Here is a 26,327-nt window from a genome sequence, read left to right as displayed (position 1 = left end):
TTACAATACCTGCACACCGGAGAAGTCTTTCCTAAGAAACATGTAGCTGCTCAGCTAAGGTCAGCTGCTTTCAAGCTTTCTGTGAATATCCACTTATTAAGGGGCTTCCCAGGTGGCTCAGTGGTAAAGAATCTGCCTGCCAATGCAGGAGATGCAAGAGAGGAGGGTTCCATCTCTGGGTCGGGTAGATCCCCCGGAGGAGGAAATGGCAACCCACTCCAGTATTCTGGCCCGACAAATCGCACAGACAGAGGAGCTTAGTGGGCTACAGTCCATGGGGTCACAAAGAGTTGGACACGACTGAGCACACACACATTCACTTATTGTTCATTGCTTTGTCACCAATAGCACCTTCTAGAAGAAAAGCGCTGGCAGAGCCCAGCAACCTGTGAAAACTATGGAAGACACCAGAAAATAGGAGGGTAATTCTGACGGCCAGGAAAAGTTAGTTTCCCTTTTGAAGCCCGTCCCTGGACCACGCACCTCATTTCACAGGTGAGGAGGCCGAGGCAGAGAGGCCGTGGGGCTGCCCACAGCTACAAAAGCTGAAAGACAGGGAGCATTCGAACTCACAGGTACGCAACCTGAGAACCCTGGATCTTTTCTCTTTTCCTGTCACCTGAGGTAAAATACAGCCAGCACTCCGTTTACAGTGTTATCCATTTTTCAGAGCAGAGTTCAGAGGCACGAAGCGCGTTCACACTGTCGGCATCCGGCACTCTATCCGTCTTCCCAAACTGTCCTAAACTCCTGTCCCACCTGCCGCCGCAGCACCGCCTTCTTTTTTAGAACTAAAACATTTACACTGAGCGGTGGCCCGCGTGCTCCACAAAATCCAAAAGACAGAAATGGAAACACGGTATACCTGCCGCGCGCCCCTGCGCCTCAGGTAACTCAGAACCTGGCCGCGCAGGCCACGCCCTCTAACCCCGCCCACGGCGGCCCCGCCCCACACAGCCCCGCCCCTCTGATCTGGCCCCGCCCCCTCCCGCGCCTGGCCCCGCCCCGCCCCGTGGCCGTGCTCGCGCGCGCGTCAGGGGGCGGAGGCCCGCGCGGGTCGAACCATGGTGACCATCAGAATGGGGAAAGGGGAATTACAGCCGCCGCGGTGAACGTGGGTTTGAGGGATCAAAGCAGCGCTCATTCCCTTCTGAGTTGCGCCAGGCGGTCGTCCCTGTAGCAGCCTGGGCCTTCTCTGGCTCGCCAGGTATTCCTTCTGTATTTTGGAATCGCCCATTCTTTTGCCCAGTCAGTAGACGAGTCTAAAAGCCGACGTGTAGAGGTGGAACTTGGTAACGTAAGTTAAGTGTTTGGTGAAAGGCCAAGATATCCCAACCAGAGTATTTTGTGCTATCGTTGCCGCGGGCATCAGCGTGTAAGCGAAGGGTGCTCTCGCGCCCCGCGCGCTAGGCGGACGCCTGGTGCCTCCCTGCGGCTTCACAGGTGGTCTCTCCCCGCCGCGCGGCCTGACGGGAGGAGGACGCGGTGCTGCCATGTTGGACGGAACCATCCGCTGCCTGAGGTGGGGCAGCCTGGTTCTCAAGCCGCCTGTAGACTGACCGAGACAAGGGCGCTGCTCCGCCTGGGGCCGGCGCTCGTGGCGGGGGCGCCGTCGCAGTCCGCGGCAGACACAGCCCCGCCCTGCGAGCTCGTCCGGGCGCGCGGGACGGCGTCAGGGCGCGGGCCCCCCCGTGCCCGTGGGCGGCCCCGCCGCACGCACATGGCCGGGAGGTAGGCGCGCGGTGCGGCCTGGGAGAGTCGGAAGCGCGGCGAGACCGGGCGAGGCGGCAGCGGAGGGCCATGCAGGACGCGGAGAACGTGGCGGCGCCCGAGGCGGCCGAGCAGCGCGCCGAGCCCGGGCCGGAGCAGGCGGCAGCCGAGCCGTCGCCAGGGGCGGAGGTGGCGCGGCCCGGCGTGCAGGAGGCGGCGGGCGGCGAGGACGCGGAGGCCGGGCCGGGGCCTGAGGGTCCGGCTGAGCCCGCGGCCGACGGGGAAGGGAAAGCCGACGCGACCCCCGGCACCACCCCGCCGCCGCCCGAGGAGTCCTCTGCCCAGCTCGCCGGCGAGGCCCCGGCGGAGCAGGCGCAGGACGCGGCGGCAGAGGCCGGGTCCGAGGGGGCGGGCGGGGATCCGGACGGCGCGGCGGAGGACGGCGGCGCGGACGAGCCCTCCTTCAGCGATCCCGAGGACTTCGTGGACGACGTGAGCGAGGAAGGTGAGGCAGCGGAGCCGCGCCGCACCGAGGTTCCCGGTCCCCCACCTCACTCCCCGCACCTGGGGAAGGCTTCCTTGAGCGCCTGGATCGCCGTCTTTTCTCCGAAAGAAGGAGGGGAGCAGGGGGAGACAACTTGGCGAGCCAGGCACTGGCCCTGCAGCCGGGAGTTTGGAGGGCGGCGAGGGCCGGCGGCGGGCCCGCAGGAGCCGTGGCCGAGTGTGCAGCGGTGTGGTCATTAGGGCCCGGCCAGGCAGGACGCTCCACGTGCTGCACGGTCCCGGGTGACAGCCCTTCCTCTGAGGTCTGGGTGCCCCGCCAGACCTGCCTGTCAGAGGCCTGAAACTGACTCGGTGCCGTGTCCGTATGGATGGACGGACGCTGTCTCGGGAGTGGGCAGAGCGGAGTGGGCAGACTGGGTTCTTTTGCCCCGGTTGCCCCACGGGAGTGTCTCCTCAGAGAGGTCCTCAGTGGAACAGTCCAGGCAGACTTGCCAGATTCCTGTTCACAGCCCTTTTCCTGAATCTGTAGGCATGCCACCATCCTTCTGTTAGCAATGGTATTCTTGAATTGTAGTATAACTTTGGTTCTGCCTTGGTTCCGATTAACAGGCATTTTTTCTCCTTTTTGCCTGAGAAAGCCTGCCTCCTAAGGTGACTTCTGATGATGCCTGATCTCATTTGTTTTTGTTTTTGCGTTGTTTTTAAGCCGTTGTAACTTTTAAGGCTGGGAGCACATCAATGGATTCTTCTGCATATTGGCCACGTTATTAAAATGGGAATGAGTGAAACATCATTGAAATAGCTGATGAAACACCAGAAAAATAAGATGTTACCACGTAGAGATAGAAAGATTGGCGGGGGAGTGTGTCTGATCACTGAGATTGAGTCAGAATCATAAAGAATTTCACATGAGAAAGTTTAGAGAACATAGAGTTGTTTGACTTTGAAACATAGTATATTTTAAAATTCTTTATCAAATGCTTTTTTTTTCTTCCCGTTTTATTGAGAGGTAACTGGTGTACAGCACTGTATAGGTTTGGGATAGGCCACATAATGACTTATTTGAAACAATTTTAAAGGTTGTCAGCATTGTCTTATACTTTGTTTCATGAGACAAAAGACATTTCAGCATGAAAAGCAGGAAAAGCTGCACTTGTCCTGCTCCTGAGGACTTGGGAGCCGCTGACCCAGTCCAAGCCCCTCACCCGTTCACCTCTAAGAGAATGTGTGTGCTGGGGAGTCGGTTGCTGAGAGGCAGTGTTGCTTGGTAGCCCATCTCCCGTCCCCCCAGTTTAGACCACTGTTCTCTTTTACTGCACCAGTTTTTCTTATATTTTAAAATCTAAGTTGTGGTTTTAAAGCTCCTCTTGAGTTCTTCAGTGTTCACTTTTTTTAAGTATTATTTGAACACACCTGATTCACACAGGGTTTCTGCATGGTGTGACAGGATGCTGGCATGCGCACGGGCCAGCCAGGCCAGGTGACTGCTGGGAGGGCCTCTGGAAGCCCTTGTGATCCTGATACTTCCTCAGAGGGGCCTGTGAGGCTCCTGGTCCTAAGGAACTAAAATTGAGCAAGCTGGCTGTCTCCTCGAGGCCAGTGGTTGTAGTCAGGCACTCATGTGTTTTCTGTTTCATGAGAACTGTCCTGTAGGGTCAGAGAGTGATGCTCAAGGTACCGGTTCTTGTGAAAATGGACTGAGCGCATCCATGGCTCCAGTGCCTTCATCTGCCCCCTCCTCCCTGAGACAGCTGAGCTCTGTCACACACTTGCATCATCGTAATCACAGCTGTCTTTGTCCTTGGTGCTCAACCAAGCAAAGGTGTGCTAAAGGTTTTGACCAAATGTCTTTGCTACTTAAGTCTTGAGACTTGGATTTTTTGTATTTCTCCTGGAGTCAGATTGGAAATCCATGAGCCAAGAGTAACCAGATGCGTGGGCCGTGATGAGAAGGAAATGTTTTCGTGTGGTTACTATGCTCATTCCCTTACTGTGTATGGGCGGGTTCTTGTAAAGCTAGACACTTCAAAAGTGTGGGAAGGAGTCCACGGTTTATATAAGAGCTGAGCTTCTTATTGTAAACCTTGTAAATTAAGACCAGGCTTAACAGGCGATGTAATAGTTTGGTAAGTCAGCTTTCAAAGTAACCCAGGCATCTGACTCCAGTCTCTGTAGGGAAGATGCCCTAATCTGCCTCTTTCTCTCTGTTTCCTCTTTGTTTGGTCATGATTTTAGCTTCATTGAAGTTTAAATGGCAGTTCTTTTATCTAAGGTAACGTTTCCAATATCATTCGTAAAGGTGTTGAAATTCATTAGAGGTAGTTTATAACAGGACTTGCCTCTGGAAATTACTCTTTTTCCTTTTTTAAAGACTTTTTATTATTGAAAATTTCAAGCACTAAAAGTGGAGAGAATTCACCTCAACTTTTGAAAATAAAATACAGCAAAGAATATTTTGGCATGTGTCCTTTATAACATGTTGAAATACTTAAAAAACTAGTCATAATTAGGTTCTAGAACACGTAGATACACAGATAATAAGCCTTTGTTCTTCAGCTGTTGTTTAAAAATTACCTTGGACATTCATTTTGCCTGTACAGACAGTCCTGAAATTGTGATGGTTTGAATTACAATGGTTCAAAAGTGAGTTTATTGGGAAGTAACCCCATCATAAGTCAAGGAAAATCTGTGTTACTGAGAGCACTTAAGATTTGGGTCCTGTGATTTTAATTCCCGTTCTGTGACGTGAACAGAATGCACTTTGAGCTTTGGCATGAAGTTATGAAGATACTAGTTGACGTTTCTTGCTCTGTTCCAAGCGCTGTTCTGAGCGTTTACGTCTAACGTCTAAACGGCGGGCGTCTCCCAGTGACGGTGCTGCCGGGTGTCCCGTCCACCTGGAGACGCCGTAGCCCACGGGACGCACCACTCGCGCTTTCCCGAGCTCTGTAGTCCCTGGTCGCCTGGTGTACGTGCCAGTCGCCGTCCCATGCTGTCTGAACCTGGGTGATGAGTTTGTGACAGAGGTGGGTCGGAGAAGGCTTACCACAAGCGTTACTCAGCTCACTTTGTTTTTGTTTTTTTCTCTGGTAAAAGTCCATCCTCTTTCCTTCTTCAGTGTTAAAGGCTCTTTTTAAAAAATTGATTTGGGCATAGAGGGGAAAGTTAAAAAAAATTTTTTTTAATTCATTGAATATTGTCTGTTATTGACATATCTTGACTGTTAGGGGCTTGTAAAGAGTTACAGTCCTCCCAATTATTTCAAGTTTAAATTTTTAGTCAACCCAGGGCTGTGATATTGTAACGTTCAGAGCAAAAGCATTCAGATTAATTATTCATTTTGTACTTTTTTGAAATGTGTTCAGTGTGCTAACCTGGTGCATTAACTTGGTCAGAGAAAGTCACAGGCACACCTTCCCCTCCTGCAGAGTTACTGGCGGATGTGCTCAAAGACCGGCCGCAGGAAGCAGACGGAATCGACTCGGTGATCGTGGTCGACAACGTGCCTCAGGTGGGGCCCGACCGCCTGGAGAAGCTCAAAAACGTCATCCATAAGATCTTCTCCAAGTTTGGGAAAATCACAAACGATTTCTATCCAGAGGAGGACGGAAGGACAAAAGGGTGAGTGATGTCCTCCAGCATGGACGTGTGGTTTGTTTTCTCGGCAGCTGATGCCGTGAAGGCAGTGGTGTGCTGTGGACTCTGGTGGGTTGGGGAGCCTGGCAGCCTCGAGAGCCTCGGGGCAGGGACCATCAACAGGGCCGGGGGGAGAAGGACCTGGGCAATTGGCTCTGAGTTGGGTTTTGTGAGTCGGCTGCTGAGCTGCTGGGACATCAGAGCTCGGTCTCTTCTGTCCTTAAACAGTGATTGATCAGAGGTAGATCCTAGGCAAATCTGGAGGTTGGCAGGGCTTCAGGAAAATCTGACGTATTTTGATTCTAAAATATGCTTTTCTGCCACATTTTAACATCTGAAATGGGGGTATTCCTTAGAGTCTAGAAGAAAGCATTGTGTCATTGTTCAGTTAGTAACTTTTTTGTGCTGTTACCTAAAATATCGTGTCTTTTAAAAACGATAGCATGAGGTATGTGTCTTGCAGTCTGCTTTTTAAATTCCATATTAGGTTTTCTGTGTTGGTAAATGTAATTCTGATCGCTTCCTTGTAAATGCTGTGGTGCTCTGTCCTGGGACAGTTTATCTATTTTCCTGTCAACTGTTTCGAGCAGCAGTTGGGACAGCCCTGTGCCTGTCCTCTTCTGGGTACAGGAAGAGTGTGTGCCTGCGGCGCCTCTGGGCAGTCCCCAGTGAAACCCGGGTGGTCGTACTCAGCCGGCAGGAGTCAAAGCTCGGTTGGTTGCTCCACACACTTGTCAGACTTTCTCCATTAAAATTTCATAAAAACATCAACCTCTGAGTATGGGCAAAGACATCTTTTATGGGACAGGAATGAGAAAGTAGTATAAACTTCATTTTTTAATTTCAGATTTTAGAAACTGCCTAGAATAGTGTTAATTTCTTGGAAAACTGATCACAGACAGGTAATGTTTCCTGCTTCAGAAAGGCGGGAGGAGACCTTTTTTGGAGCAGTTGCATGTGTGATTTTTATTAAAATGAAACATTCTCTGAGAGCCTTTGTGATTTTGCCTGTAACACACAGTATCAGACTATCCTTGTTTTTTATAAACAGCTTTGTTGAACGATACTCGACACTCAGTTAAGTCAGAGTTTTAAAGTATACAGTTTCATAAGTTTTGATGAACACGTACATCCTTAGAACGGTTACCATAGTCAGGGTAGTGAGCATTTTGGTTAATTTTAGAGGCATTGGATCTTGTGTTGGGATTCTGTTCATGTTTAGAGCTGCTCTGCTAGGGACCTGACTGCTTCGGGGACGTGGCAGGCAAACGGGTCATGGATGCTCATGGTGCGTACAAGCCCTGCGGGGCCCTGGGTGTGTGGAGCATGACCTGCTTGTTCTTTGGGTCTGCACGCTTGTGAGTTGCCCTCTCCCTCGATTCAGGTATATTTTCCTGGAATACGCATCCCCTGCCCACGCGTTGGACGCCGTGAAAAATGCCGATGGTTACAAGCTCGACAAGCAGCACACGTTCAGGGTCAACCTCTTCACCGATTTTGACAAGTAAGTCCTGACTCAGCCCAGGAGAGCCTGGACACCTCCCTGAGCACGCGTGGCCGGGCCTTTCTGCCCCAGGGGCCAGGGGGTACTAGTGGGCTCTCAGGAGGCTGCACTCTCCCGTCAGACAGTGCAGGGGCATTTCACATCCCCCCCACCCCCGAGCACCCCCTCGCCAATAATGACCAAGCAAAGCCTGTCCTTTCCCTTTGCGGGAGGGGTGCAGTACTGCCTGGCCGAGGACCACTCACCTTGTGGTCATCTGATGTGTCACTGATCTTCCAGGTACATGACCATCAGTGATGAATGGGATATTCCAGAGAAACAACCTTTCAAAGACCTGGTATGTTGCATAAAATCTGTATGTAACTAGAAGAAATGGTGGCTAGCCTCTTGGCTTGAAGTGGTGACTTCCTTAGGAATTAACGGTGCTGAGTGAATCTGTCACGTTGCTAAGTGCAACACTATGAATGTGAGTTTTCTTTGGCTAAAATTAAGGAAATGTGTTCCATCCCTTGTGCTTGGCTCCTTTAGGGGAACCTGCGCTACTGGCTTGAAGAGGCTGAGTGCAGAGATCAGTATAGCGTGATCTTCGAGAGCGGGGACCGCACTTCCATATTCTGGAATGATGTGAAGGACCCAGTCTCCATCGAGGAGAGAGCGGTGGGTATTTGCTGCCGGGCAGGGTTTCCTTAACAAAGAAGGGTGTGGTGGGAATCCCTGGCGGTCCAGTGGTTAGGACTCTGCGCTTTCACTACCATGGGCCTGGGTTTGACCTCTGATTAGAGAACTGAGATCCCACAAGCCACGTGGCACAGCCGGGAGGAAAAAGAGGAGCGTGGTCCAAGAGCAGGTAAAGTGCCATGTGCTCTGAGGCTACTGCTCTTGACAGCAACTTTTATTCTTCCAGCTTTGAAACAAGTCCTAAGAAGTGAATAGGCTTCTTGTATTTTTAGTTCAAAGTTTGGGAGCTAAATTCATCATAGACTTTGGAGCCTTTGTGTTTGGCTTTTTTGTTGTGTTAACATTGGTACTGGCTTTTTCCACAGCGATGGACAGAGACATACGTGCGTTGGTCTCCTAAGGGCACCTACCTGGCCACCTTTCACCAGCGAGGCATTGCTCTGTGGGGGGGAGAGAAATTCAAACAGATTCAGAGATTCAGCCACCAAGGGGTTCAGCTTATCGATTTCTCACCTTGTGAAAGGTAAGCTGGTATAAAATGGCAGATGGAGTGCCGCCAGCCCTCTGTAGGGGATTTTCTAAAGCTTTATTTTGCAGTAATTCCCACTGTCAAGTAGAATCGTCACAGGAGAGCACAGAGGACTCCTGTGTGCCCTTTACTGTGAGCGGTTGTGTTGTTGCGTTGGCTTCATCACCTCCTCTCTCCACACGTTTGCGTAAAACCCCGTCGTCTAACAAGGGCCTTGAGCGCCCGCTGCCGTTGGTGTCCACTGCGGGACCCAGCTCTTTACCTGATTAGTCCAAGGAAAAGAAAGTGTGAGCGTGCCACACCGCTCCTGCTGCTAGTGCACACCTCGGGCTTTGGTTGGGAACCCGCTGGGTCTTCCCTTGTCCTGCTTTTATCAGAGAAGCGTGACCCTTGGAGTACTCCGTGGTGCCAGGCAGGACTGAGTGGTGTGTGCCCCAGTGGTTCTGCTCTGTATTTGGAGTGGGCTCTCTGGACTGGATGACGTTTTGGGGGATCCTGGAGGGCAGAGAAGGTGCTGGTTGCATGAGTCTTGACTGCTCGTCCCAGGAGTCTCCCACCCTTGTGCCTGGAGTCACGTTCGGGAGCACAAGCCTGTCACTCCCGCCACGGCTGGTCCTTGACGCACCCTCACAGGAGAGGAGGCGGGGGTGCAGGGGGTGATGCTGCGCCCTCTGCTGCAGGTACCTGGTGACCTTCAGCCCCCTGATGGACACTCAGGATGACCCTCAGGCCATCATCATCTGGGACATCCTCACCGGTCAGAAGAAGAGAGGTTTCCACTGTGAGAGCTCAGCCCACTGGCCTATCTTTAAGTGAGTGGACCCGGGTAGCCACGGTGGCCTCTGTGCCCCTCTTCATCGACCAGCTTGGCACTTCTTTTTTTCTCCTTAGGTGGAGCCACGATGGTAAATTTTTTGCCAGAATGACACTCGATACTCTGAGTATCTATGAAACTCCTGTAAGTGGCTGATTTGATTGCCTGAGCTGAGCTGCCCTGTCGGGAGCTGTCGCGGGCGCAGAGCTTTCCTTAGTGTGTGGGGTGGCCTCCGGTTTCTGGGCCTTGCAGGTTCTCGGGCCCTGGTTCGGGTCTCTGCTGCCACGGGGAGCTGGGGATGGGAGTGGCTGGACTGGCCCTGGAGGGTGTCTTACTGCTCTGGGTCGTCATTCCCCAGTTGGTCTGTCGCCCTGTGCCAACACTGCCCCCTCAGCAAGCTCACGCTGTAACGAATGTATGTGCTGTTGAGGCAGCGGTCTGATCTGACGCCGTTGTCACCTCGTTTTTTCCATAGTCTATGGGTCTCTTGGACAAGAAGAGCTTGAAGATCTCTGGCATAAAGTAAGTGACTCTCAGCACGGGGTGGGGCGGGAGTGCGGGTTGACTCCCTCCTTTAGCACTTGGCTCCTATAACGTTGCAGAAAATGCTGGTGCCAGTCAGGGGGCATGGGGGTGTCACCGTGGGCTCGTGCCCGTCACCGGGGCACAGGGGTGTCACCACAGGCTCGTGCCAATCACAGGGCACGGGGGTGTCACCGCGGGCTCGTGCCTGCCGCCGCGGGCTGCTCGTTGGCGGCCACGTCAGCATTCCCTGCCCCTGCTTATAGGGATGTCTCGAGGGCTGCTTCCTTTCATGTTCCCGCCTGGGGACCAGAGACTCAGGGGCACAGTCTTTAAGGAAGAGGAGCCTCCTCTTTGTCGGGGGTCTCCATGTCAGTCTGATGCTTTGTGCCATGGGTTTGCTTGGCCTCTGAGCTGTGTCTGGTTTGGTCTGTCAAAAAGTAGGCACATCTTTATCTGCTTGAAATCTCTGGGGGCAGTGAGAAATACCAGCAGTGCAGGGGAAGCGCACGTTTCTTACTGTTCTATTATATTTGTATATAATACATTTCTTATTTATATGTATACTGTATAAATACTATACAATATTTATATACTGTCCTATATATATATATATATATTTATATATACATATTGTGGTTTATAATTAAAACTGGGCATTAATTGGCAGTAAAAGCAAAAGTGAAGATGCTCTGCGTGGACAGGAGCTCGTGGATTGTTTGTTAACGGAACTTTTTAATTTTTGCAGTGAAGAGAACCGCCCCTACTTCTTCCTCCTCATCCACTTTTTAACCTGGGGTTTCCCCCTTTGACCCCATAATGAATGTTCAGAAATCAACAGCTGGTCCATCGGCCTAAAGTTTATTTTACCTGCCTTGTGGTGTAGAGTGTCAGTGCGGTTTCAGAGCCTGGGCTTGAGTCCCGTGACCCGTGCTGGTGGGTGGTGGTATCAGGACTCGCTCCTCACTGGCACAGTGAGTCTGGCAAAGCCTCCAGTTGTCCTGGGCACAGCAGGCTGCACAGGAAGTCCAGAGTAGGCCTCTGGAGGTGGGCACTCAGGGTACCGTTGCTCCTGCCGTTCTGGGAGGTGAATGTGCCAGCGCCCTGCGTTGCACAGTGAGTGAGCTCTTTCATTCCTATGCCTTCCTCATCATGGCTCAGCCGGGCCTGGTAAACATTTTATTTTCTTCTTCTGCAGAGATTTTTCTTGGTCCCCTGGTGGTAACATAATAGCCTTTTGGGTGCCTGAAGATAAAGATATTCCAGCCCGGGTAACCCTGATGCAGCTGCCTACCAGACAAGAGATCAGAGTTAGGAACCTGTTCAACGTTGTGGATTGCAAGCTGCATTGGCAGAAAAACGGAGATTACTTGTGTGTTAAGGTGGACAGGACTCCAAAAGGCACCCAGGTAGGTGGGCACCAGTGGGCGGGCTCATTCCTTCTACAGCTCAGTTTGGGGAGGCGGGGCAGTGTTATGGATTTTTTTGGTTCAAACTTAAGACTTTCTTCAGGCCCACCTGGCACCAAAAGTTAGCTGTCGCGTCGTGGCTAGAACCGTTACCATATTCCAGCAGAGGAGTGTAATTCTTTCCTATAAACTGAGTGCGTGATGCGTCGCTTAGTTGACATAGGTCAGAGCTCACAGGAGAACACCGGGGAATCTCCAGGCACCTACCTTCCTTCTCTGTAGGTGTTAAAGCAGTACATTGTTTTCTTCAGGTTTTCCTTTGGAAGCAGAGTAGCATGCTTGACACAGTTCTGCATCCAGACTTTGTTTGTTTGCCTCATTTAACATTTTGGGTTTTTTTCCTTCTAATGGAAATATTTATTTCTTTGACAATAAGTTTCTGAGGTGTGTGGTCACGTAGCCGTGCAGCAGCCACCACTCTCTTAACCTCAGAACATTTCCATCTCCCGTGCCAGCCATCACCCAGCTCCTGACACCCGTCACCTGCTTGCCCGCTCCCTGTCTCTGGGCGCTCCTGTTCTGGACATTTCTCATGAGTGGAGTCATGCTCTGTGGCCTTCCGCATCTGGCCTCCTCCTCTGCGCACGGGGTGCAGGCTCACCCCTCGCCGTTTTCCGTGGCTGAGCATGTGTACTGTGTCACATCATGCTTGCCAGTTTATCCCTTGGTTGGCATGTGGGCTGTTTCCATCTTTTGGCTATTACGGATAATGCAGCTTTTTACATGAACATGGACGTTCCACTGTTTCGAAATAACAGTTGGATCAGTCCCAGTTGGTGGGCCTTTGGGGCACTACAGGAGGTTTGCAGAGAAGCCACAGTGCAGATCCGTGGGCCCATCTGCTGGAGGTGACCTTAGGGCAGGTCTTGAAGTAGGGTCTGGGTTGAGGCCGAGGGGTGAGTTTCTTCTCCAGACACTGTACCCGTCTCCGCCTTCCTCATCATTTGAGAGGTCTCGTTGCAGCGCTTCAGTCACTGCCGATTTTCACGTCTACCAGGTGTATACGTTTAATCTCTCATTAAATTCTTAAGTTGTCCTTTGAGTCTTCCTCATGCTTTCAGTTTTCAGAATGTCACCCCTTCTTTTTTCTTTTAAACAGGGTGTTGTCACAAATTTTGAAATTTTCCGAATGCGAGAAAAACAGGTGCCTGTCGACGTGGTCGAGATGAAAGGCAAGTGTCTCCGTCCTGCCCTGAGGCTGAGTGGCCACCAAGCCGTCGTGCCCACTCGCAGCGCTTCCCTGCGAGTTCGCGGCCCGGGCAGGCTGGCCGAGGTCAGGCGTCTGTCTGTTACAGAGCATACGTTGGTTCACGGTTTCTTTGTCCTTCCCAGCTTCAGTCTCTTAGCCTTTCCAGTTGCCAGGTGAAGAGACGCCCCCCTTTTTTTCATTCACACCACGTGATCTGCTTACATAGCAGAGGGACACAGGTTCAAGCCCGGTTTCACGCTTAGGAGAAAGTGTGAAGAGCAGGTTTTCATCACACCCCTGCAACGCAGCTAAGGGCTTGTCCTCTTACATATGAAAGTTCTCAGCTGAGTAGCAGTGTTTTGGTTTTTTGGACTCCTGAAAACTTGAGACACTGTCTCTGCCTTTAGGTCGAACATTTAGCATGTATATCCTGTTTTGCTGGGGAGAGGAGGAAGGGAAGGGAAGGTGCTGCCTGGTAGAGGGCATGACCCCGTGTGCCATGAGGAGAGAGAGGGGGCTCATGCACAGGCCGCCCCGCCCCTGTGGCAGGAGATGGGGGCATGCCTGCCGGCCGTGGTGGCTCCACAGGGTTCAGCGTGCTGTCTTTGGCCTGTGCTGCTTGTGGGCCTTTTAATGAACCTAAGAATCTGGGGCGTCTCTGGTTGAACAGCCTTAACGGAAAATGATGTTCTGTGACCAAGGAGCTCACCCTTTTTTCCTGGCCCTAGAAACCATCATTGCCTTCGCCTGGGAGCCGAACGGAAGTAAGTTTGCTGTGCTGCACGGGGAGGCGCCTCGGATATCTGTCTCCTTCTACCACGTGAAGAGCAACGGGAAAATTGAGCTCATCAGTAAGCAGCTGAACGGGAGCCTGGGGCAGAGCTCGGTTATTGCTCCTGGGAGAGTGCTTGGCTGGACAGAGCGTCCTGTGGGCAGCTGGTGGTGGCACTGAGGGAGTTTGCTGCAAAGGACAGGCCTTTTGTGCACTCCTGAGCAGCGGTGTTTGTGGTAGCATCATTCTGTGATGTCGTCAACTGGCTGTCACAAAACTGAACGTATCATTAGTTCCCTTTGTTATGAAAGGAAATGTGGATAACAGAAGAGTTCACGGCCTCCTGTAGTAAAGTAGGTTATGATACGGCAAGCGTGCAAGTGCCTCTGCTTTGCAGGCCCCGCAGCCCTGCCTCCCCTCACAGGGTCAGCCTGCAGATCACCATAGTGCTGGGGACTGCTGAGCGGATTCGCGTGGATCCTTTCCATCCTGCCCTCCCTGTCAGGGTGGTGCTGCCCCCCTCCCCACCCTGCCCCCCCTCCTGAGTAAAGAGACCAGGACCAGGCCCCACCCCTTCAGAACGTGAGCATTGATTGGGTTGGCATTGGGAGAGATGGTGGAATTAGTTTCTTTCAGTTAAAAAGTGAGTCACTAGAATGGATTTTTAGGCTTTGGGGGTCATATATATCTTTGAGAATCTGATAGAAACTGGACTCCTTGCCCTGGTGGTGAGTCCCCATGGTAACACTGCCTGAGTGAGGTGTTTGTCCGATGACACTGTCCAGTGTGGTGTTAGGTATTTAAAGCAGCACCGCAGTTTCAGAACCCCTTCAGGCCCCCTAACTACACAGGTGCAGCACCTCAGTCCGGTGTGCACACCCACGGGCTGTCCCCGTCCCGGCTGCACGCTGACCTCTGACCCTCTCCTTTCAGAGATGTTCGACAAGCAGCAGGCCAACACCATCTTCTGGAGCCCCCAAGGACAGTTCGTCGTGCTGGCTGGCCTGCGGAGGTGGGTTCTGCTGATGCCCTGTGCGGGGCTGGGGGAGACTGTGGCCCAGGCCCGGGCTCCGGCCCCGAAGGTTGCTCTGCTGCCTCCCAGCAAGCGCGGGGACAGGTGCTCCCAAGGGCATCCCGGCCTGGGTGGATTGTGCGGTGTCTCCATCCTGCTGCCCAGACGTGGCCAGGACCAGGCCCCTTGCAGACGTTCCCACTGGGGACTGCGGGACACAGGACCTCCTCCTGGTGACCCAGTCCCCTGATGTAAATGCCACGTGTCCGTGTGGGAAGGGTGTCTGGCCGGGCTGGGAGCCCGTCTTGCCCTCTGCTGGGTGTGCCCACGAGCACCTGGACGCTCGCCCCCTTGCTCCCCACCCGGTTGCGCAGCAGGCCGCGAAGAACCTGTGACAAGCATGCAGTGCGTCCTCTGGGCTGGTGGGGCTCCCTGCCTCCCTGTGGGCGCCGCGCGCTGTGGTTTGGCAGCTCGGCCTCTGCCAGCCTCTCCTCCGGGAGCAATCACAGCAGACACTGCGTGCTTGCGTGCCCTGTGCATAGTCTGTGTCGCTGTGGTCATTTCCGTGTCCACGATCAGGCGGGACACCGGGCTCCCGAGTCCAAGCCTGCTCACCCTGAGCTGAGACCGGGCACAGACGCGACTCGCAGTGACTCCAGCCGTGCTGTCTCCCCAGCATGAACGGCGCCTTGGCGTTTGTCGACACCTCAGACTGCACGGTCATGAACATCGCAGAGCACTACATGGCCTCCGACGTGGAGTGGGACCCCACCGGGCGCTATGTCGTCACCTCCGTGTCCTGGTGGAGCCACAAGGTACGGGGGCCCCAGGCGCCCTGCTGGCTCTGCCTCAGGGCCCTTGCCCTCACCCCAGGACTGTAGCTCTGTGGGTGGTGGAGCTTCCTGCCGTTCAGGGGTCCCCAGCCTGGCCCGTGCCCGCTCTCCCTCCCCTGTGTTCTCATGGGGCCCCTACTCAACAGCGTGAACGTGCCTTAGCCATTGTCAGCCATTCATTGTCCTCTCTTCCTGCTGGCTTGAGACGTTACGAGGACAGGTGCCAATTCTCCTGAGCTACATCCCCAGCATCTGAAACTGTTGGCACATTGTCAGCCTTCAGTCAGGATTTGCTGACCGAATTGGCACGTGAGAAAACACGTCGTTTCTGTTTTTAACTTCCTGAAAAGATCACCCTCTCTGTCTTCAGCGAAAGATCCGAGGGTGTGTTGGTGGGGGTAGATGCAGGATTTAGCACTTGCAGGAACTGCTGTGAAGTCTGCCAGGGAAGGGGCTTCTCGGCCTGGGCCCTCCCTGGACGGGAGGACTGGCACTCTCCTGGGAGGGGACCCGCTTCCTCAGGTCTTGGGAGAGTCGCGGCCTGAGAAGTCTGTGTCTGCACAAGCCACAGTCTGTACTGTTATCATAAGCCTGGTATTCCCACTGCTGGTAAAATTTGCTCAAGATCCTTCTGTATACTTAATGACTATTTTTACTGATTGAGGTGTTCACAGTTGAACCAACTCACACACGTTTACCAGTTGAGACAGAGTGATTGTGTTTAATGAAGTTTCAGGAGCAAGAGCTTTGCAAATGTTGCTGGAAACAGTGTCTTGAATGATATCCTTGTGTTCGGGTCAGGGCATGTGGACCGTGCCCAGGCCTGTTGTTCAGAGGTCACCTCGCCGAGGCCTGCCCTGACACTTTAAATCCTCTGAGCATACTGACCACTCTGCAGCGGGAGTCCACCAGGGTGTAGGCGCTGCTTCCTCCATCAAGAAGGTCTTGGTAAAGAGAGACGTCTGCTGAGCTGTGGTGGCGTGGCTGTCAGCCTGTGCTCTGGCACCAGTGCTCTGCTGGCACTGTTCTGCTGCTGCACACGCTGCACTGTGCTGCCAAGCGCATACTCTTAGCTGTCTGTTCGCCATGGTCCTCCCCTGCTCACGGTGTCCCCTCAGTACCAACAACACTAGCAAATGATTGGTTCTCAGACATCTGTTGAGTGACGTGAATTTTGCCAGTTCTGTTGACAGGATTCAGGGTCTCTCCTGGGGTCACCTGGTGGAGTGGGCAGCTAGTGAGGCTCTTCTCTCTTCCAGGTGGACAACGCCTACTGGCTGTGGACCTTCCAAGGCCGCCTTCTGCAGAAGAATAGCAAGGACCGCTTCTGCCAGCTGCTCTGGAGGCCTCGGCCCCCCACGCTCCTGAGCCAGGATCAGATCAAGGTCTGGTTTTCCTCATCAGCTGCAGGGATGTGGCAGTGACTGGCACGAGGAGGTTTTCCTTCTGATACTGTCAGGGTGACAGTGAGGAGTGGGGGTGTGGCTCTCACAGCAGACCCTTTGAGGAGATGCAGAGCAGTGAGAACCAAAAGGAAGAGGGTAGTTTCAGCAGAGGAAACAATTTTCAGGTTCTGAGGCCACGTCAGAACCGTTGTAGGAAGTTTGCGGAAACGGAGGGGCAGGTGAAGGGTGATGGGCCGCTGGAAAGTCCTGGTGGGACTGTGAGACATGGGATTTACGTAACTGTGGTAGGACACGCGATGTTTATCAGGGCTCTTCTGAGGGACGAGTGTAAATCCCGGGGAAGGAAGGCTGCCGGTGGGAAACGTGGAGGCCGGCGCCACGTTGAACACTCAGGTGGCTGCGCTCTGCTAAGCGCTGAGGCTGCAGCCGTGAGGAGCGTGTCTGTGCCTCTTAGCTTTGAATGTGCTGATCCTGAGGGACTTGTCTTTGTTTCAGCAAATTAAAAAGGATCTGAAGAAATATTCCAAGATCTTTGAACAGAAGGATCGTTTGAGCCAGTCCAAAGCCTCAAAGGTTAGCCGTATTCCCAGGCATGAGGGAAGCGCCCAGACAGTCCTGTCGGCTCACAGCAGAGAGGCCAGCACCAGGCCGGGGGACAGACCCCAGGGTTGGCTTCCATCCATGGGAGGGCATGGTGGAGGGGCCGCCAGAGGAAGCTGAGGGCGAGCAGACACGCCCAGCGCTCCCGCCCCGCAGCCTCTAGTGGAGCCCTACATTGTCCTGTCTGTCAGGGTGGGCACCGCTGACCATGTTTCATTTCCACTTGGTTGAGCAAAGTGAAGACAATGGTGTGAGGTAAGTGTTCATCCTGTAAGTTCTTCTCAATTCTGCACACAGGAATTAGTGGAGAGAAGACGAACCATGATGGAAGATTTCCGGAAATACCGGAAAATGGCTCAAGAACTCTATATGGAGCAGAAAAACGCACGACTAGAATTACGCGGAGGTAACTTGTTAGCCCAAGATACACCTTTTACAGCATATAGTTAAGATATTTTTCCCCTTTTGGATCTTTTCCCAGGTTTTTCGGAACCTAAAATGTTGCCTAAATTAAAAGAACCTTTTTTTTTCCTGGCCGCACCTTGTGGACATGGAGTCTTAGCACTCAGACAAGGGATTGCCCTGGGCTCGGGCAGTCAGCGGGGGAGTCCTAACCACTGGACCCCCAGGGAAGTCCTCTTAAAAGGATCGTAAACAGAATCTCTTTTAAAGATTCCTAACAAGAACTGAGTTTCCTGCCGCCTGCAGGTCACGGCCATGGACCTGTCTTTGCAGGGGACCTTGCGGTTTTCACACTGGCCTGTGGGGGGGTGGGGGGTGGCGTCTCCCACGGGTTTGTGCCCCACGTGTGCACGTGTGACCAGCAAACCCCCTCAGGTGTGGACACCGACGAGCTGGACAGCAACGTAGACGACTGGGAGGAGGAGACCATCGAGTTCTTTGTCACAGAAGAGATTATTCCCCTTGGAAATCAGGAGTGATCCGAGAGCACCTGTGGTAAGACTGGGTGGGGGCAGCTGGCGCCCTGCTTAGTTTTTCTTTGTGCTCTGTTCTGCGAGTGAGAAGGTGCTGAGAGAAGCCCGGTTTCCTGTGCCCACCATTAGCCACATCCTTGCCTGTGAGCTGTGAGGACTCTGGTGAGACCCGGAGCTCTGCATCGAGCACTCTGGGCCTTGAGCTCCACATTTAGGGAGCGATGTTCCTCTGAAACCCAGTAGGGTTTGGCCATGGGCAAGAGGAGGGCCAAAGGAGGCTTTGGGGAGAAGACAGGTGCCCATCAGATGGTGGCCTCACCAGCCGCAGCACCTGCTCTGGTCAGTCCCTGCTTGGTCTGGGCAAGAGCCCACCTGTCAGCTGTGGCTTGAACATAGGCTTCAGTGACACACAGGGCCTGGGGCGCTGCTCTCAGAGCTGACACCTGTGTCTGTGTCTGTGTAGGGGGCACAGGGCTGTCTGGCCGTGTGGTCCCCGGAGCAGGGAGCGCGGGGGTGGAGGCTGCCCCGTCCAGGCGGCCCGTCTGCCAACCAGCCTGCCGCCGCACCTCATTGGGACAGAGGGTGAGCTGTGTCTCCTTGTTGCAGCGTCGCCGTGCACTGTGCTGGAACCAAGCTCACCCTTTTGCAGAAAGCCTGCACATCCTGAATCCACCTGTGCTTCTGTCGCTCCGGCCCGAGGCTGCGCCTGGGAGTCGCCATCTCCACATGTCGCTGTGCCTTTCAGCCCCTGGCGTCCGCCGCAGCAGAGGCGTGACGGTCCGGCCCCTTGGGGACCTCACGCACGGCAGACAGCGCCCTGCCTCCCACGGTCGGCGCCTGCACAGCCGTGCGGGGCGCCTGTGCGCCCCCCACCATTCAGGTTGTGACAGGTTCTCTCAACAGGCTGAACACGGAAATAAAGCAAATGTGTGTGAAAAAGCCGTCTCTCTCCTCTTTGAACGTAGACAGCGGCCGTGACCTGGGTGCCTCTCCCGTCTGCCGCAGTAGCAGCCGCCTTGGGCTCGTTGTGTCCAGCACTGCACTCGAGAGGCGCAGAGGGCCGCCAGCCCCCCGGGGTCCGCTCCTCAGCTGAGCTCTGAGAGGTGGTGCGCCAGCCCAGCTTATTCCTCTTTTGCCTCCCGCGCTTGCCAGTTCACCTGACGAGAAGCACCCCTTTAGCCTTTGCCTCGGTTACACAGGTTTGAAGACTCACACTGACAGTTGCGCTTGGTCCTGTTTGAACACCTAACCCTCCCCTCCCAGGAGGGACTGAGCGAACCCTGTGACTCGGCCTGTTTTCACTGCGGTGTCATGCTGCCCTCGGTGCCTTGTGAAACGGCAGTTCTTCCACGGCTGTCTTTCTCCCAGAACCTGAAGTTTAGTTTAACAGGCAGTGAAGCCTGGAATTCACAGCCGTGACCGGTACTGTGTACAGACCTAAGACACCGTGTGGGGCAAGGGACAGCAGCCGTCGGCCCTGTGGCTCAGCTGGCTGGCGCCAAGTGGTCCCTGACCCGCCGGATCCCCAGGGGCCCCCAAGCTGGCAGGCCGCCCGCCACCGCCTGGCCTCCCCCGGGCACCTGGCACTCCAGGCTCCTCTCCGGAGCCCGTGCTTTCTCCGAGCGCTGCCGCCTCCAGCTCCTCAGCCCCCTCGGAATCACGGTAGTTCTTGTTTCCTGTCCTGTTCCTCAGACCTCACTGTGTCGAGACCCAGGTTTCCTGATTTCATGGCCCTAGGAAGGAACAAGCACGTGGGTCTATCGTATTAACAGATTTTTAACAGAGCTTTTAAACTAACTTTTCACTGTTTTAAACTGGCTAGTTGTAACTTTTACGTAGTTTGTGAATAAAAATTTCTTAAGCACTTGTGCTTGCGTTCTCTCTTCTGGGCATCCTGGGGCTGGCCCTTCGTGGAGCAGTTTCCTGACCCACCTGGTGGGCTGGGGGTAGGGCAGGGTTCCCAGCATGTGGCTCGGGCCCCGGGTAGGCTCTGGGCTCCTGGCCACCTGCACAGGCCTTGTCTCTGTCGTGCTGCGGGGCAGCCGGGGCTGAGGGATTTGCCTTCATGGGGGAACCCAGTGACGTGGACTCTCCAGCAAGTTCCCCGTGGGTCAGAGGCCGGACCTTCGTTGGGGGTAGAGGTGGGGAGGGGGCAGGGGAGCATGGATGTTAGGAGGGGCTTGTTCATGTGGCCAAGAAGTCCTGGAACCCAGTGTTGACCTGGATGCTACCAGCACAGCCCTGCCCATAGGCAGCAGATGGTCCGTGCTGCTGGGCCAAACAGCCAGGCAACCTCTCACGGTCACTGAACCCCAGGGCCAGCCCCTCCCGTGGAGGGGCCCCTGGGCCCTTCCCACTCTGAAGTCAGAGTCCTCGGATCTCAGCTTCGCAGATCTGGTCTCCACGGTCTGTTTCGAAATGCAGCAGTTCAGTCTCACCAGCTCTCACTCTCTGCTGCTGCCATCACCTGGCGCAGTGCCAAGCAGCGGCACCTGGCAGGCACGGCCAGCTCGTTCACAGAGCAGTGACTTCCCTGGAGGCCGCAGTGGAAAAGTTGGGCACGGCATTTAAGAAGTAAATATGCTTGAGGGTCAAGCGGAGTGGGGCCCTGAGTGTGTGCAGACGAGCAGTGTGGGAAAGGGGCTTAAAAACCACATCCTAATTAAAAAACCTGCAGGTTCATTTTAAGGTTGCTGTGGACATGCCTTTGGCAAGAAGTATTCCTAGGGGATTATTTCATCAAATGTTTCCCCCTTTGGAGGAACAGCTCCAGGGCTCAGGCAGGCACACCTGCAGGGCAGGTGAAGGGCACAGGAGCCCCCCAAAGAACCACATAGGCGTTTCCCGAATTGTTGAGACACTCAGGGAGGAGCTGGGCCCCAGGGGCCCTGGTGACGCCACTGGCGTGGGGCGGGGCTAACAGGTCTCCCGCCAGGATAGCAGGGAGCAGGCAGCTCCCGTCCACAGCCTGCCATGCCCTCCCGCCCTACTGCCGGCCCCTCCCCGGTCCGGGGCAGCCCAGCCACGAGGGAGACGGAGCCCAAGGACCAGCAGCTCACGGTGAGCCTCCTCCGCGCGCCAGGACGGCCCTCGGCTGCCTCCTCCTGACCCGCCGCCCCCAATGACCTGCTGTCATCAGCCCGGGCCCCCGTCTGCTCAGCTCTGCTCTGTCCCTGCTCTGCTTAGCCGTCCCTCATGAGGACCTGGTGACCCCCCTGCTCCTCACCTCAAGTCTCCAGCATCCCTTCACCCCTGCCCTCTGAACCTCACTCCCCAGGGAGCTCAGCGCCTGGACTGTGACCCCCAGATGGAGCGGGGTGGATACCCCCTACACCTGGCCCCAGCAAGGCCCGAGGCCTAACCAGACCCGTCCCCTAGGTGACGTGCAGGCTCAGTCCATTAGACAGTGGGGTGAGTGGAGGCCAGGGACGCACCCTGACCCGTAGGCTCAGCACCGAGGGACCCCGCCGTGTCCCATTCCCAGGTCTGGGAGAACCACAGCCCCGTTTCTGCCAGGAGGGACTTCCCCATCTCACAGAAGGCAGAGCCCCAGGAGCAAGGCACTGGCTTGCTGGGGCCCACGGCTCATATGACCAAGGAAGACTTGGAGCCTGCATCAGCAAGATCCCAGGGGGTCTCCTGTCGGACCCCCTTAGAGCCTGAGTGGGGGGGGGGGCAGAGAAGGATGGGAGGCAGAGCCCAGGGGTTTTCTACTCAGAAAACCAACTCTTGTTCTGAAAGTGCTCACAGCCTGCAGGAAAGTTCGGGTCCCTTGGGTGGTGGGTGAAGAAGCCAGGGTGAGGTGTGTGACTTCACCTGTCTGTGCCTCAGTCTCCCCAGTTTAGACTAAGGAGGGTCACCTGATCACAGTGCTCCTCTAAGCACCATCGTGAGCCGTGGACAAGGAAGTCAGCGCCTGGTGGGGTTCAGCGGCCTTGACTGCTTCACCGGGAGTGGGAGGCTCACCGGAGGTGGGGGTGGGCGCTGGGCCAGGGCCTCTGTGGCCTGGAAGGACAGGGAGCTCCTCCCTGGGTCCTGGGAAGGCAGCTGCCATGGCGTCCTCCCCACAGGTGGCGCTTCGGATCCGCCCGCTCAACGACACAGAACTGGAGGAAGGGGCTGCCGTCATTGCTCACAAGGTGGGGGACCAGGTGAGGCTGTCACAGGGCTGCAGAGCGTGACCCCCACCCCCACGCGTGGTCACCCACCTCAGGCCCCCTCTCCCGTCCACTCACTCCTTCCACCCTCCCTTCCAGAAAAGTTCACATCAGAGCTCACAGCGGCCGGGTGCCCCACACACTGGGGTGGAGCCATGGGGCACTCTAGGGCCTGCTCCCCCAACTCTCCACCCCGCCGACCCCACCGCCCCAGCTCCCTTCGTACCTGGGAGCGGGGAATGGAGCAGGGCGTCAAGCAAGAGATAAAAATCTAAGGTTGGGGAGCTGAGCACACAGAATAAAGCAGCCAGAGGCAGCGCGGAGGCGGGAGAGGCTGGTGGTCTGGGGAGGGGCAGTCCAGAGGCCACTCCAGGCCCCACTGCGAGAGCACGTGAAGCCAGGCAGGCGGCACCGGGACGGGCCAGCAGGGCCCGCAGTTTATTAGGTGCAGATGTGAGGGGCCAGGTGACCGATCCTGCACTACAGGACGGGCGGCTCGCTGGCTGCCACGTCGCCAAGGACTCCCGCTCCTTGGAGACGGGCTCAGAAGCTGAGCTCTCAGCGTGGTTTCAAGGTGCTGCTGCCCGTGGTCGCCACTGGTCGGAATAAATGCCAAATCCGGGGGAAGGGCAGATGTGGTGCCTGAACTGCATTTCCCCGTTTGCCTTCAGTGGGCAGCCGTTTCAGGACGTTCCCAAGATGAGTTTGTAAAGGAGCCCAGGGGCAGGGCGCCTGGCTGAGGCTGCCCACTGGGTGGGGCCGCCCAGCTGAGCCGGCAGGGAGACGTTGGCGTGACACCGCGGGAGGAGGACAGGATGGATGTCTGGGATAAAGGTGCTGACGCGGTTCACGCAGAGAGGCTGGGGTGGCTTAGCGCTGAATTCACAGAGGCCCGACGAGGCCGCTGTTAGACTGAGGGGAGCACAGTCTTGCAGGAAAGGTTTTGGCTGAGCTGTGAAGAGCATGTACACAGTCTTAACACGGAGACAGCGTGGATGTAACTAAGCTTACGATGAGACCACCCTGGGAGGCGGGACGTGGAGGCCGACTCCCCAGGATGCAGCAGAGATGGGCAGATTCCCAGGGCCCGCGCTCTGCAAAGGCAGGGCGATTACGGCCCCACAGTCAGCCAAGAGCTGGGGCGGTGGGGCTGCGGGTCCACAGGCTGGCGAGTCGCACGCTTAAACTGCACGCCTCGCTGACTAAAGCAACACGAGCAGAGGAGGCAGGCGCGCCCTCTGGAATAACTAAAGCAAACGATTGCAGAACCCACAGTAGCTGTCGACGTGGTCTCCCCAGTCCCCAGATCTTGGCACGTTGCCCATTATGGGGATGGACTGACCTCCTCCCAGAGAGCTCTGGCCATCTCTGGGTGAGACGGGCAGGTGGCCAGGGGGCAGGGCTCTCAGTCCACCCGGCCTTGCCCCTAAGACTCTCTGGGTGCCCCAGGCCCTGTGCCAGAGTAAACAGCTCATGGGTCTCTAGATGCTCTGCCCCCAGTGCCCAGGGAAGGGCTCTTTTGAACCTCCCGTCCCCAGGGGCCTCGTACACCTTGCTTTATAATCACGTATTTATGTGAGAAAGGAGGGGCCCTGGGGAGGGGGCACCGAGGCGCTCAGAGGGACAGGAGGGCTCCAGAGCTTGGTGGGCCCTGCCCTCCCCCTCCGCGGCCCACTCCTCTGTCTCCCCTCGCCTCTGGGGGGCACAGCCCCTGAGCAAGAGCTAAATGGGCAGGCACACATCCCCAGGCTTGTGCGCAACGCCACTGGCTCTGAGCTCCACCATCCACAGAGCCAGCCCCCACATGCAGGGCGTGACTAGGGGCACTATGGCTGGCGGGGCTCTTCCCCAGCCCTCAGCACCTAGGCTGGCTGATAGCTGGTGTCGGGGGTGCCATCCGGGCAGGGCCTGACAGATGGGCACTGGTGGGACGCTGGTGTGTGAGGGCTGGAGGCAGAGCCTGGGAGGCCTGGGGGGCTCACAGCCATGGCTCTGAGGTCGCTGCACCCTCACCGGCAGACGAAAGTGGGGAAGCTACCCGCGGGTGCCAGGCACCTGCAGCCCGGCCCAGCCACAGGCCGAGCCCTGGATGCTGTCAAGGGAGAGAGCCAGGCCTGGGCTCCTCTGCCTGATCCAGGAGCCGACCCCCGCCCCTCACGGCCCCTAGATGGTGGTGCTCATGGACCCCAGCGAGGACCCTGAGGACCCGCTGCGCACACACCGGTCTCGGGAGAAGACCTTCATCTTCGACGCTGTGTTCGACCAGCACGCGTCCCAGGTGCCCGCCCCCACCCCCAGCTGCTGGCCCAGGCCCGCCAGGATGTCCTCACGCAGGAGGACTTGGCTGGGTGGCCTCACCCGTGACGTCTCACGGTCTCCTTCCTGGGTCACCCCAGGGGCAGTGAGCAGGAGGCCCCTTCCACAGACGCGGGGCTGCCAGGTGCCCCAGCTTTACCACCTTCTCCTTCACTCCTCCATGGCCTCTATCCATCTGTCCACCCATGCACCCATCCAACAAAGCCATGGCCTGTCCACACCAGGCTAGAACACACTCCCTGCCCACAGGGGCTCACACCCCAGCCGGGGGGCAGGCCCAGCTCTCTGAGCAGACAGGGTTCTTCTGCCCCGAGACCTTTACGGCGTCAAAAGTAGAAGTGACCTGGTGGTTGTCATTTATTGAGCAGCTGTTTCACGTCAAGTGTTGTGCTCAAAGTGCTTGACACGCACTGTCTTACAGGCATCATGGCAAGCCTATAAAGTACATGTGATATTATCCCCATTTTTCAGGGAAGGAAGGGAAAGCTTAAGGAGGTCAGCAACTGGCCTGAGGTCACATGGCTAGAGACCCATAGAGCCGGGACAAGGTCCCAGACCGTGTAAGTCCAAGGATGGAGGGAAGCGGCACCAGCTTTGGCATCTGTCCTACCAGGGCTCAGACGCTCTAAGCTGGGTCACTGGCCAGGGACGTTGTGACAGATGCAGAGTGGAGTCTGGGCAGCACTCAGGGAAGACAGAAGAAGGGGGACTGTCCTTTCTACCCAGTCCAGCCCAACCCCCACACCCTCAGACACCAGCCCAAAAGGCGTCCTTCCTTGAATGTCCCTGTGGACAGGGAGCTTACTACCCACACACTCCCAGAGTTACGTGGTGCTGCCCTGAATTAGGATGCGCTAGCCCGAAGCTTTCCCTCCCTCGTCCTAGTTCTGTCCCACGAGAGGAACCATAATGCTCTTCCCAGATTTCCAGCCCCGTCACTACTTCCCAGTCCTTCGCATTCTTTCTGATTTCTCTCAGTTCATACAGAAACCCTGGGAAGGACTCACACCTGTTTGGAACCAAACCCGTCAGGCCTCATGGCACGCGCTGTGTCACTTACGCTCCCGAGCTGCACTCCTTCGTCGTGGTCTCCTCCGGGGCGCTCGGCGCGCCACGCAGCGCGTCTGTGGTCATGCAGCTGCAGGACTGGGGTGGGGCTCAGGCCCCGCCTGAACTGGCCTCCTCCTCCATGGGGTGCCTGTCCGTGTCCAGGAGGAGCAGGGCCTTTGAGCCACCAAACAGTCAGCCTCTCTGAACAGCCAGGTGCCTGACTCTGGTCAGACTGTATGTTGACTGTCTTCCATCTGTCTGTCCGCAGGAGGACGTGTACCTGGCCACCACCCAGCAGTTGGTGGAAGGCGTGGTTTCTGGATACAATGCAACGGTGTTTGCCTACGGCCCCTCAGGTACCGCCAGGGCAGTGTCCTGGGAGGGAGGGAGGTCGGTGGCGGCGGGACCCCTCACAGCGTCACAGAGCGCCTCCTTCCTGAGGGCTGGCGGGCCCCTCTGCACCTGGCTCCTTGGGCCTTGCAGCAGCCCTGAAAGGCAGGTAGAACAAGCCCCGTCACTAATGAGAAAACTGAGCCTCAGACAGGTAACGGGACTTCCCTGCGGTCGCACAGCAGGTAGGACTGAATCCGGAATTCAGCCCAAGCTGACACTTTGCTGCCCGTGAGAAGCACAGATTCCTTCTCTGCAGTCACCAGTTGGGGTTGGCAAATGCTCACAGAGCTAAGCTGCC

General features: G+C 55.9%; 1 protein-coding gene across 2 annotated transcripts; it reads left to right on the top strand.

Annotated features, from left to right (window-relative positions):
• The first annotated feature begins 1,089 nt into the window (after positions 1 to 1,089).
• EIF3B (eukaryotic translation initiation factor 3 subunit B) lies at positions 1,090 to 19,977 on the top strand. 2 transcript variants are annotated; one of them, XM_061402346.1, is made up of 19 exons: positions 1,090 to 1,207; positions 5,643 to 5,835; positions 7,235 to 7,354; positions 7,634 to 7,691; positions 7,883 to 8,011; positions 8,398 to 8,555; positions 9,242 to 9,373; positions 9,453 to 9,519; positions 9,851 to 9,897; positions 11,096 to 11,306; positions 12,466 to 12,538; positions 13,284 to 13,406; positions 14,261 to 14,339; positions 15,016 to 15,154; positions 16,432 to 16,557; positions 17,074 to 17,151; positions 17,476 to 17,584; positions 18,016 to 18,135; positions 18,763 to 19,977. In XM_061402346.1, exons 4-18 carry the CDS (start codon positions 7,638 to 7,640, stop codon positions 18,117 to 18,119), a joined length of 1,629 nt encoding a protein of 542 aa, XP_061258330.1. In that variant the 5' UTR covers positions 1,090 to 1,207; positions 5,643 to 5,835; positions 7,235 to 7,354; positions 7,634 to 7,637; the 3' UTR covers positions 18,120 to 18,135; positions 18,763 to 19,977. The 2 variants fall into 2 exon arrangements, with proteins under 2 accessions (XP_061258330.1, XP_061258329.1); XM_061402345.1 differs by lacking the exon at positions 1,090 to 1,207 and adding an exon at positions 1,232 to 2,215.
• Positions 19,978 to 26,327: the final 6,350 nt, after the last annotated feature.

This window comes from Bos javanicus, chromosome 25 (genome assembly GCF_032452875.1).
Source record: "Bos javanicus breed banteng chromosome 25, ARS-OSU_banteng_1.0, whole genome shotgun sequence".
Lineage (NCBI taxonomy): Eukaryota > Metazoa > Chordata > Mammalia > Artiodactyla > Bovidae > Bos > Bos javanicus.
The sequence above is the reverse complement of the archived record's forward strand: the minus strand, read 5'-3'. Positions and strand labels throughout refer to the sequence as shown.